Source organism: Agelaius tricolor, unplaced genomic scaffold (genome assembly GCF_023055355.1).
Source record: "Agelaius tricolor isolate 1412-34295 unplaced genomic scaffold, bAgeTri1.0.p SCAF_6, whole genome shotgun sequence".
NCBI classification, from domain to species: domain Eukaryota; kingdom Metazoa; phylum Chordata; class Aves; order Passeriformes; family Icteridae; genus Agelaius; species Agelaius tricolor.
The window spans coordinates 11,296,889-11,309,717 of NW_027269266.1; the positions used below are offsets into that span (position 1 = coordinate 11,296,889).

At 39.5% G+C, this 12,829-nt stretch overlaps 1 protein-coding gene across 13 annotated transcripts in view; it reads left to right on the forward strand.

Moving 5' to 3' along the window:
* PARD3 (par-3 family cell polarity regulator) overlaps positions 1-12,829 on the forward strand; it is a 445,322-nt gene that overhangs the window by 36,615 nt on the left and 395,878 nt on the right. For all 13 annotated transcript variants that reach the window (XM_071428678.1, XM_071428674.1, XM_071428686.1 and 10 more), the window contains exon 2: positions 12,128-12,229. In XM_071428678.1, the coding sequence (XP_071284779.1) occupies positions 12,128-12,229 (102 nt within the window). The remainder of the gene's footprint in view (positions 1-12,127; positions 12,230-12,829) is intronic.

Consider the following 12,829-nt stretch of genomic DNA (forward strand, 5'->3'; position numbering starts at 1 on the left):
GCCTCACTGATTTAATAGTTATTTTTTTAATGCTTTCTTTTCTGGTCAAGAAGACTAGCTGGTTTTGCTTCTCTCTTAATAAAATCTTCTGTTTGAATTGGGACGAGTGCAGACATGCTGTTGGAGATTGAAGTGATTTTGGAAGCCCTGTAATGGGTGAGAGTTCGGTGTAGTGCTGTTAGCTGCTCCCTGTCACTGGGGGTGACAAGGGACAAGAGAACTAAGCAAGTAAAAGGAGGTTTTAGTGCATTAATGGATCCATTCTCAGGGCTTAGTGTGGTGAACTTTGCTGATGTTGGTGGGTGCTGGTGCAGTTGGCTCTAGGAGGGGATTGCAGTGTCTGGTTGGAAGAAATGCTGCTGTGGTAAATGGAAGGGGTGTGCTTTTAAATAAGTGTTTTCCAAGAGCTGTCATCTCTATTTGCTTTAACCTCTTGGAATGCCTTCTATTTTCTGCTTCTGGCCAGGTATGGAAGTGTTGGTGTGTAATAAGCAGATGTAGGTGATGGAGGAGCAGAGTGGATTTGAGAAGCCAGAGTGAGAGGGGAGGTTGTGGTGCAGCTGGCAGGTGATTTTTTGTATTTATACCAAATTCTGGAACTGGAAGTGAGATTGAGGGAGGAGTTTGAAAATGGAAAGAGTCCTCATTAAGTCATGAGTAAGGTTCCTTCATTAGAGTTTTTCTGTTATGGGCTCTCTTGACTACTCAGGAGTGTGGCAGTGAGATTCTGATTATACTGGGGCTAGCCTCAAGCTTAGACCTGAGCTTAGTTACTGATTTGAAAAAGAGGATTACTGCTGATTTGTGAGGAGGAACTGTTACTGTTGATCTCTGAACAAAACATGGATGTGAATTAAAATGGCAGCAAAGATAAAATGTGGAGCTGGTACCAGTTTAGCATTAGTTCTGCCTTTATTTCCTGGTGAGGTCTCCAGCCAGATATGGTGCTAATATTTTTTCACCTTAAACATGGGAATACCCTACAGCATGCTCAGTCAGTAGCATGTAGCATTACAGCCATAGTAAACCTTAGTGTCAATTAAAAAAAAACAAACCTTCAGAAGTAATGAATACACTTGAAAACAAAACAAATAATCCTTGGGAGTATTGTTTATTGAAGTTTAATTTTAAGGTACTTCTTCTCCTTCACACTAACATAAAATGCTGCATTGCAGTTTGTGCCCTGGGTTAGCAGCAATCAGAACCTTGAATTCAAAGAGAATTGCAGATCTGTTTTATTTAACCTTATAAAATAAGCATGATTATAGTAGTTGAATTTATATAGTGATTGTTCTTCAAGTTTCAGAAAAGCATTAGGCATGTTTAGAAGAGAGTGACTACATACTTAAATCAGTGCTGCTAGAAGGAATTGAAATTACACTCCTTCAAAAAAGATTGAGCAATTTGGAAAAGTAATAGCTAAATATTATTGCTACAAATTGTTCCCTGGAGATGAAAATAAGGCCTGCTTTGGTTAAAGTATCTTGAAAACTATTTAAGAGATAAATTAACAGGATACCATGATTATTTCCACATTGCTTTTGCAGATACTTACTGGAAACCAGTTTTCCTTGGTGGGTTTGACCTGGAGGTACCTGCTTATGTGTCCAGGAGTGTGCTAAACACAGGTTCTGTTCCATGGGTGTCCCTTAGAGATGAGATGGTGGAGTGGTGGGGTCTGGGGGTCCTGGCCTCGTGTCAGCCTCCTTAGGCAGTGTAGAGAGCTCTGTCCACGAGCTGGGAAGTGCACACAGGAGAGGAGGACAAAGATGGGGAATATGGTTATAGTCTTGAGAAGGGTTTTGTAGAACACAAGGGAAACAACTAAACCTTTCACTATTAGCAGGATTTTCCTGCAACAGGGACACCAGTAGAAATGCTCCATCTATCTCTTCTGGTGTTGATCTGTAGGTGTTTTTGAGCACATGTTAGTTTGCCACTTCATTTGTTCCGTTTACCGGCTTGATCCAGCAGCCACAGGAGGCGTGTTGCTCCTCCTTTAGAGCAGAGAGGGAATTGCTGTGCAGGCAGTGCCCCAGTGCCGTGCTGCTGCTGTGGGTGCTGCTGCTGTGGGTGCTGCGGGGCACCCCCTCCCACCCTGCTTGCAGCAGCTGCAGAAGGGCAGGGGACCCTGTGCATGGCTGACAGGGTGTCAAGCACTAGGGATGCAAGAGCTCTAAATTCTATCAAAAACACGCAGTATCATAGCTGACCTAAATTGAGATTAATTTTTCTGTGATTCACATAACTTGTACATTCCTTCCATATGGTTCAACAAAGCTGTTTACATTGCTGAGTCCTACCCACCAACCCTTGAATTTGAAGTTCCCTGAGGAATAATACAGCCATGAGGACAGAGAATGGTATTTAATATTTTGTTTTAACTTTATATTTACCGTGTGATGGATGTGTGAGGCAGTGTATGTAAGAATGATTTTGCAGTTCTCTGTGTTAATAATTGTTTGGAGTTCAGATACTACATGATTAATTGACTGTGCCCATTTGGGAACATTTATCAGAAGTGGTTGTTTCTATCTTTCATGGTACTTAAGATTAATGGCCCCCAAATGAAAATCTTATTTCAAGTACATTTCTGAAATGAATTAGGCTCTTCCTCTTAAGCTGGTTGTCACTTGGGTAGACAACTCTACCTTCTTAAATTTTCTCTTGAAACATTTTACCGGAGTCACTTTTTTTTTGTGTTTTGTTTTATTTAATTAACGTCTATCACATGTTGGTCTACAACATACAGATCTGTATGTGCAGACATGTAAATGTGGTTGGTTATTCTAGTAAAACCCATCATTCTGGTCTAAATCTAGTAGTGCATTTGAACAGCTATTGTGGTGGCTGAAAAAAACAATCAACTGCTTGAATCCAAGTAATGCTGCAGTGATGGGTGGAGGTAAATCAACTCGTGGAAGAAAGAGAAAGCACTTCTTTCATCAGACTCACTTATGGTTCAGTTGTCAAGCTGCAATCCTAGGATGTTCTGCATTTCTTCAGCATTGTTGCCCAAATTCTAAATCCCTGCATACAAGATTGTGCACCATTATAGACAGTACATTTCACTGCATGTTCGTGAGCTATGGATTTGATTACTCTAAGTCATATCTGTCACCTGGAATTAATACTAATAATTAAAAATTGTAATCAAGAAACAGTTTTGTTGTGTATAGATGCAGATTATGAAGTAAGCTCTGTGTTATGGCAAAATAGGTTGAAAAGGGCACATTTATCTTTCCTTACTTGTGGATTTGCCACAGTTGGAGTTTGTGGCAGTGCTTCAATAGATGTCTTGAATTTTTTTTACATGGGATTGAAATAAATCCATGTTAAAGTTTTTTTTGCAGTTTGGGCAGGACACTTATTTGGTGCTCACAGCATGGGAATAATGGAGTTTAGAGATGCAGTGTCCTATTTCACTTCTTCCCCTTAGCAAACAGAACATTGTTGCTCACAGTGTAAACTATCAGTAATTGTGGTGAAAAGTGTGTTATTCTTTCAAAGCCAAAGGTAAAGCTTTATTCTTAATTTAATGTTTATCAAATTTGGCTGCCACATGCGTTCTAGTGGCAGCACAAAGTAACTTTTCCTTTTTTGCAGGTGCCTGACTTGGTGCTAGTATCAGAGTCCAGGTGCTGACCTGGACCTGCCCTTTGGTGGTGGCACCTCCTAGTGGCTATAGGGCTGTGTGCTGTGAAGAAATGTCATCATGTCATTAGGTTTGACAGTGAACAATGCGTTCAGTACAGTATTTTTGGAATAGACTGCCAGGAGACATGGGAAATACAGCCAGAAGCCCAGGACCTGGGGCTGTTGATCAGCAGCTGGGCTGACTATGAGCCAGTGTGTGCCCAGAAGGCCAGTGACATCCTGGCTGTGTCAGCAATAGTGAGACAGGGCTAGCAGGACCAGGGCACCGATTGTCCCCCTGTAATGACACTGGTGAGGCCACACCTTGCCTGTGTCCTGCTTTGGGCCCCTCACTACAAGAGAGACCATGAGGGGCTGGAGCATGTCCAGAGAAAGGGAACAGAGCTGGTGAAGGGTCTGGAGCACAAGTCCTAGGGGGAGCAGCTGAGGGTTGCTTGGCCTGCAGAAAAGGAGGTTCAACAGAGACCTTATTGCTCTCTACAACTACCTAAAGGAGGTTGTAGCAAAGTGGGAGCCTGTCTTTTCTCCAGCTAACAAATGATGGGATGAGAAGAAATGTCCTCAAATTGCACCAGAGAAGCTTTAAATTGGATCTGAGGAAAGGTTTCTTCACAGAAGGAGTTATCAAGCATGAAAAGAGGCTGCCCAGAGGAGTGACTGAGTCAGCATCCCTGGAGGTATTTAAAAGATGAGTAGATGTATCACTGAGGGATGTGGCTTTGTGGTCAGCTTGGCACTAAAGGGGTAACAGCTGAACTGATGATCTCAGAGGTTTTTTCCAGCCTAAGCAATTCTGAGATTGTGCCTAGTCCTGCATTGACAGAGAAGGAGTCCCATGCAGTGCCACAGGCTGGGCTGGGGACAGTGAGTGGGCAGGAGCCAGCGCTGCACACTGGCAGCAGGGCATATCCAGGAGACAGAGGAGGGGACCATCCCCCTCTGCACAGCATGGTCCCTGTCCAGTTCTGGGATGTCCTCAGGTCCCTTCCAACCTGAATTACTCCTTGACATTAAGCTATTGGGCATATAGAGGTTCTGTTCTATTTAATAAGTAATGAAATTATGCAGTACATAGGAAAGTTGATTTAAAGCAATTAGTGATATGATTTCTCATGGACTGGTATAGATTGCTTCTAGGTAATGTGGATGAGTTAAATAAAAATTCCAGCCTTTCCTGATGCATGAGGGTAATGTTTTAATAGAAACAACTTGCATATCCTTGTAGGGTAGGAAGACAGGAAGTTTACTGCTACATCAGACCTTGGACTACTTTCCTTACACATGAGGAAATTACCACTTCATTTCAGAAAAGCAAGGATTTACTATATGTATTCGAAAGTTTATGTAAATTGTGGAGTGGCTAACAGCCAAATTTACCATTTTTAATACCAACCTTTTGGCACTTGAAGCAAGATTAAGTAGTTCCTTGATGATTTTTTTGGACTCCAGTAGTAATTCAGCACAACTCAATATGTAGTAGTGTTCCAGCAGTTTACTGACCATATTAGTTCAATTAATGGGTTTTAGGAGACATTTAATTGCTGAAGTGGATGACTATTTGGCTCATTTTTTGGCTCACAGGCTTCTGTACTGAGGACTGGCATTGATAGTGTAATGTGATTAATTTTTAAGTAGATGGTTGTTGAAACTGGGCATACAGGCTGCATGCAAAGCCCAATATTACTTTTTTTTTTAGCTTCATAAACACCCTGTGTAACATTTCAGTGTCAGGAACATATTTGCCATATGTTCAAATACTGTCTTGGATGGATTTCTGGTAAGCTAAAGCCCTTTTAGCAAGGCTGGGAAAGCATTGGTGAGTGCAAAAGTGGAACAAGATGCTTCAGTGATCAGGCTTCTCTGCTTCTCTCTTTTTCATAGCTGGTTCATATCAAATCAGTGTGCATCCCTTGGTTGAAGACATTATGTGTAATCTGGTGTGTTTGAAAAAAGTCAAATCCTAGACCAAACCCTTTTGTTACAGCATGAAGTGTAACCTTCCTGAATGTGTATTCCTCTTTCTCAGGAAAACAGAATAGCAAGAAATTAGCTGTACTGTGGTGCATCTTCAGAACAAAGAGCAGTTTTACAGGTTAAGGATCAAAAAGATGAAAGGGATAAGGTTTATTTTCTGCTGTACAGCATTCAGCTGTGTTCTGTTGTAGTCTGTAGACCTTTTTTTCTTGACTTCATGGGATACTGGGCAAGTCTATGTGAATGTGCTCTAAAATTCATGTGAGGGGAGTGATTGATTGCAGGTGGAGTGAGGTCAGAAATGGAAAAGATAACTGTCCCTTGAACTCATCACCTGGTAACTTAAGAGTTGCTACAGGTGTCAGTTGCTTTCTGAGCCTTTAGAAGGGCTGCTTTCATTTATGTTAAGTGTTTTTGTGGCTTGTGCCCTTGCCAAGACAGTGAATGCACTTATGTTGTACCAGTATTGCCACTGTCTGTGCTGCAGCATCAACGTGCTTTAGAGAGCACAGTCGGCTTTGGAGCTGCTTCTCCCACTGCTGCTTGTGTGTGATATGCAGCAGATTTTGGGCCTGAAATTTGAGGAGACAGATGATGGGATAGAGATGCAGTTTAGACCCAGGGACTTGTTCTTGCTGGCTTCTCAGGCTGTGGAAGGTAACTGGGAGCCAGCTGACGTTGCAAGCCTTCATGGCTGTCTTTTGGCACCTGACTGCTTGTTTGGATGGTTCCCGCCTGCAGCACAGGGCTAGACAGGGAAATGAATGGATTCACTGGCAAATTTTCAGTTATATTAGTTTTTTATTAACCATAGTTTCCTTTCAGACAGCGTTAACACGCCCAAGTGCCATATGCTGCTGAACAGACAAGTCCAGTACACACCCTAGGCTGGTGATTTAGTTGGTTTTTATCTGTGTGTATTGTTGCCACAAAGGCTTTATCTGTTCTCAAAAAACTCAATCCAGTGAAGATAGCCACACACATGGCCTTATAATCTTGAATTCCAGATGGTTTTAAACAGAAATGAATAATATATACTTATTTCCCTTTGTATCCTGATTTATAATGAGAAGTTATATTTACATACTTGGTTATGCTTCTTCTCTGTCCTTTGTCCTGGTGGGCGAGTCTGTTTTCATTTGAGAGTTAGACTGAAATACCTGTTCACAACTGTCCAGCTGATAGTGGTTTTTAAGAATCATATAAGGATCTGTGTTAAAGCAAAAACCTATAAATGATATCTAAATTTAAATAATTTCAGTTGGCCTTGATAGCCAATGGAGAGCCTTTGGGAGCTCAGCATGGCAAAGCCAATCCGTTTCCCAAGAGTGTTGTGTGGTAAAAAATACACTTCCTCTTTGGACAAGAACAGATCAGAAAATATAGGAGTGTAGAGGGGAAAAAATACCTGTCTTAGTTGATTTCCAGATGTGTAAAAATTTGTAGTGGCAACTGGTCTGCACTCAGCTGAAGGGAAATGCAGTTGGGAATTGTGGGCCAAGTTAAGAAGTACAGAGACCTCTTGGGGAGAGCTTGGTGTCCTCCCTCAGTAGTGTTCTCTGCATGGGCTTCAAGCAGCACACAAGAAATGACACACACGCTGCTCTGCCATGCCAGCTCCAAGTATGTAATCCTAGCAGGTAAATTAATGTTGTTTTTATGATGCTTCAGGACATCCTGCTGGTGACAGGTGAGATCAAATCACAGTAGTGGGCACAATTAGTAAACACTAAGCATTGTTCATCAGGCGTTTAGGAGCCTGATTTTCTGCTTTCTGTTAGATTGCTACTTGTCAGAGGTTTGTGGTGCTGTCTTGTAAGATAGGGACAAAGTATTTTAAAGAATAATCTTTTTTACTGTTACTTTTAATGTTAAATATTTCAGTATATTTTTGGAAAGGATAAATTTGTGAAAAGCAAGACACATATTTAGATGTAAAGGAATAAGAAATCTTCCTATGCCATTAATAAGAACACATTGCTGTTTCCATTCTGATTTCTAGATATTGTTTTCCACATATGGTCCTTGTTTCCATTATGTGGGAACATGAAATTGTTAGCTACAGAATGCTGAATGATACTACTTAAACTAATGGTTTTCTCAGTTTTTCCTTTGTGCTTTTTAGAAGTCATTTTATGTAATAAATGGAATGGGAATGGCTGCATTCTTGCTGCCTTTGTAATGTGCTCTTGCTTCCAGTCTCAGTGCTGGTGTTCACTTAGCAAATATTTAACTTCCATTGCTGAGGATTAGAAAATGTGGTGCTCATGAGCTTAAATTATGAGTACCTTTATAATCATCATCAAGTTGAAGAGTTAAATGGGTGTAGACAGGAAACAGGAGATCTGACTTGCTTAGACTTGAGCTGAGTGATGCAATATTTAAATGAAGATATTATAAATCAGGTTTAGCGTTACTTCTATCCTTGTATTCATTCAATGAACTGAACTTGCTGGTTCTTCTACATGAACTAGTGACAAAGGCATCTATGCAGCTTTTTCAAAATAATTGTACTTTGCTAACTTACACACTGGTGGAGCAGTGAAGCTAATGAGTTCTCATCACCACTTGTTTTTCTGTCTAAATGCATTGCAGATTTGGAGGGTGCATTGTTTTACACAATCATAGCAGTGAAAGAATATAAATGTAGCTTTGTTTTATTGACAAAATACGAAAATCTGGTTCTACTATACAAATTTGGATTTTGAAACGGCAGCATCATGTCTGACTAAATGCTATCTCTGAAGCAGGTTTCCTGAAAAACTTGTGGGAGATGTCAAAAATTTTCTTTCATAGTTTTTTTCCTATTTTTTTTACACAAACTTGACTTTTACAAACTTGATTTACTTAGCACTTTTTTTTTTCTGTTTAATAACTAGAAGACAGTTTCTTGTGTTAGCACTCTGTTGCACGTGCCCTGAGCAGATTGCTGTGGATAAATATTGGTGACAGTCCCTCGTTTTTGACATCTCAAGGAGATGAGAGCCCCACACTGCCACCCAGAGAGGGGGGATCCCAAAGGTGTTCAGGTGTCCTGAAGCAGTGACTGGACCACTTGGCTCCACAAAGTTATGTCAACTCCAGTAAACTCTGGAAATAGCCAATTTTCACTTTAGGAATTGGTCTGAGCCAAAACAGTGTATTTGACTGCTTCAGGAAATGTTTGGGGACTGTACTACTGCTATTGCATAGGGAGCTGTGAATATCTGTTTACTGGCTGAGATTGAGAAATGCAGCTGGACTAAGCCATGAATACAGATGCACGTGTAACAACCATGTAGGAGTACTTGAATTCCAATCTGTGTCAAGTCTGGTTCAGTTTCTTTCCTTTTTAGCAGACAGTGCATATGAGCTACTCTAGTATAACATTATGTTCATTTTAGACAGATCACAGAACAGGAATTTAAATGTGAACATATATGCAGTTTGGTTTTTTCATGTTGTTTGGTTGAATAATATACAGAAATAATTGCTAAAACAGGGAACCATAAATGGCTATGGATTTTCATAACTTTGTAAAATCACTAGTTTCAGTGTTGTTTCCTTTTTTTTTTAGTTTCTTTTTCCCCCTAGTATAGTGTAACTAATCTCTGTACAGTGTGAGTACTCCTTTCCCTCCTAGACCTCTTTTCCATCCCAATCCTCCCCCACCAAATCCTTGATTTATGCAAAACCTTTAATGGAGTAAAAGGGCCTCAAGAGAAGTCTGTTCTGATGTTTGGAGAGGGCTTTAATGAAAAGTTGCGTTGTTATTTCATATTTACTTACCAAATCCCGCCAGAGTAAGTTCTTGCCAAACTAGTTTTCTATATTTCTTGTCTGGTCTTGCTCACATATTGTTTTGTATCAGGACCTTGTCTGACAGGAAAAGCGACCAGAGCAGTTCAGGCTATGGCAGTACTAATAGGTGATGCAGTAAAAATGAAGTCTATCTAAAACTTCTTATGCAATATTGAGAAACTTTTAAAGGAAGTAATTAGTAGAAGCAGCTTATATATCAAAGCTATTTTTAAGTAGATTGTGCATGCTGAAATAGCACAATAGTTATTTAGAAATGGGTGTTTCTGCTATTGATTCTGTAGTTGTGAATGTGTTTTTACATTTGCCTTGGAGGTAGGAAACAGTTGTGGTAGGAAGCAAAAAAACAAGGATACATGGATATTGAAGTTGTAGTTTCAGCTTGGGTGCTGTTAGTTTTGATGGATGTAGTCAGGTCACTGAGCCAGTATTGCAGTTACCTGTTTTTAATGTTTCCATTCTTCTGTAAGAAGATTAATTGTTGCAAACAAAAATGGTGAATTGGGTGACGTATGAGGGATCAGGCTCTCTTAAAGCCCAAACTAAGTTTTCTGTCTGTGATTTTGCAGTGAAGGCTGGCTTATGGTTCAATTCTAGCTTAGCTTTGAGATGGAGAATCTCAGCAGAGGAAACCTGAGTTGAGTCCTTCAGGAGTGCAAGGTGCTTCACAGCTTGTCTGTTTGATTGTGTCTTCTAAATCTTGGTCTTTGCAATTGTGTTTCAGTCCTTGGTAGATATGAGAGGCAGAGATTTTATAATGGGCTTGAGGATGACGAAGAATCGTTTTTCCTTTTAATCTGAGAGCAGAGTTTGTAAAGACTTCCCTTCTAACATGTTTCTTAAGAAATCTTGAAAGATTTCTGGTGTGCACAGGTGACTTTGTCCAGCCCTGTCTGTGTTAGTGCAGTGGAGTATTCAAACTTACAAGTTTATCCTAGTGTTTGCATTATGTACCTTTTTTACAGAGCAGGTTTGTGTATTAACTAGCTATGTAGGCACCTCTATATGCATGGCAGCGTGAATAATGTAATACCATTTTTAATTATTCCCAAATCTTTACTTTTAAAAAATGTATGCTAAGTTATCTCCTGTAATATGCTACAACAGTAAATCTGTTTAGAGAAAACCCACATACTAGAAATCCAATTAATTGTATAATAAGTGCTTGCTTAGAAGAAATAGAAGGTAATGATATTTAATACTTAGAGAAATCAGAGAAAAAAGTCTGTAATTTAACTTTTGGAATGACTAGCCTAATGCCTGTAAAATGAAGTTCTGAAATCTGATCATCTAATGATGATGACTTAGAGCAGTATTTAAGGAGGATGTACTTATACAAACAGTGAAGTAAGTTTCATAGTCCCAGATAGCTCCAAATTATTTGACCTATGCATATATATCATATGCAAATACAAAGAGTTCTAGGATATTAAAGCCAAGATGAATATCTGTTTATGTTCTTTTGTGCAGCATGTTCTGTCAGCTTTTAAATACATATATAGATTTAAAGGAATTCTGGTAGTCCCATTTCTTGTCCTGTTCCACCTTTGAGAAAGCAAAATATTTTCAGGCCTTTTAGGGTGGAGGTTATTTATTTATTCATGACTTCTATTTTTAGTGTGAGTGGGTTTTTGTTCAGGTTTGGCTTTGGTGTGATGTTTTTATTATTTTTGTTTGTTTTGTCACTTCTAGACATCATACATAAAAAGGCTCACGCTAATTGCTATTTTTAGGAAGTCAAGAACTTTGCAAGTGGATGCAATTTTGATGATCCTCCTAGCAGAAACTTTGTGCAGCCATGACTTCTCAGTGAAAAGCAAGGGAGCTCTTTTACTATGAGACACTGAACAACAGCCCAGGGCGTTGGGGGGTGTATTGAGAAGCAGGATTATGTAGCACGATCAGGCCAGGTGGTTACAGGGCAACTTTCCCCCATTAGGAAACAAATCCTTTAAGAATAGCATGTCAAGTACTAACCAGCACTTGGGTCATATGCTGGAGACACTTTGTGGACAGCCTTGCTCCCTATGGCTTCCTTTGCTATCAAAAGTAGTAATAAAGACTGTAAAGCCAGTCCTCCCAGTTACTGCTAGACACCTGTATAAACACAAAGCCACATGCACACATTTGTATGCATATATGCATGTGTGTGTATATAATTTTTATTTTCAAATATAGAAAATGCTCTTAGTACAGGTTTTAGATATTCCATTTACCACCTCTAGTGAAGGACAGGTAGAAAGCATTTTGATGGTGTTTAAATGTTGGTTTATGCCTTTTATAGCTGTTCTGTAAAACTCTCACATCTTTTACAGCTGTCTGTAACCTTTTGTGCCTGTTGACCACTACCTGGCATGCTTTATTATGTGGACAATGTATTTTTCTTCCTTATATGGAAGGAATATTGAGAATGTAATGTGCAGTAATATTTGGAATATGTCAGAGTCCTGTGTGTCAGTGATGGGATTGTGACTCATGCAGATCTGATAGAAGAGGGAAGACTACATATCTAGTCTAAAGCAATTTAAAAAAAGAAAGTGGGCTTTACATCTCAATTTACATTTATTTACAGATATATGACCTAAATAGATGTTTGATGTCAAGAATTTGTAGGGCTGTGATGCCGACTATATGATGGAATAACATTTTCCTGTTGGCATATGATAATCTGATACTATTTTCTTCTTCTTTTGTGCAGGATCCAAACTACTGGATACAAGTCCATCGACTGGAGCACGGGGACGGTGGGATCTTGGATCTTGATGACATTCTTTGTGATGTAGCTGATGACAAAGACCGTGTAAGTACACATGGCTACGAAAGCAGCATGGGCACAAACTGATGTCAGCCCATCAGTGGTGTGTGTTTCCTCTATGTGTCCCAAAGTGGGAGCCAACACAGAGATTTTAAACTTTTTTTTATGTAGTTTGCCTGACAGATGTGAGAAATTGGTTACTGTCAGGGTTTTTCTTTCAATTGAAATCATGGGTTTTCCATCCTTTCTGGTTCTTTAACAGTTCAGATAGGAAAAGGAGGTTGCAAGGGTGAAAATACCTCAAACAGTGGAAAATAAATGTGCAAAAAGTAAGTTGATATTGTAGCTGTGTGTTACCAGTTAAATATGTGCAAAAAACCCTGCTGGTTTTAAACTATTGAGTGTTGGCTTTTTTTTTTTCCCTCCAAAAATTGTTTTTGGAGGAATTGCTAGTTACACAGAACTTGAGACAATAATTATACACTGTTGAGCCTTGAGTGCTTTTATTCTTTTTTAAGTAGTGATTTAGATCACAGTCAACTAAGAGGCCTTTTCTTTATTGGCTATTTGTTGAAGTTATAGATACAAGTATCTTTGAATTACTTGTTCAAAAAAATGTGAGTAAGAAACACTGTGGCAAACTGC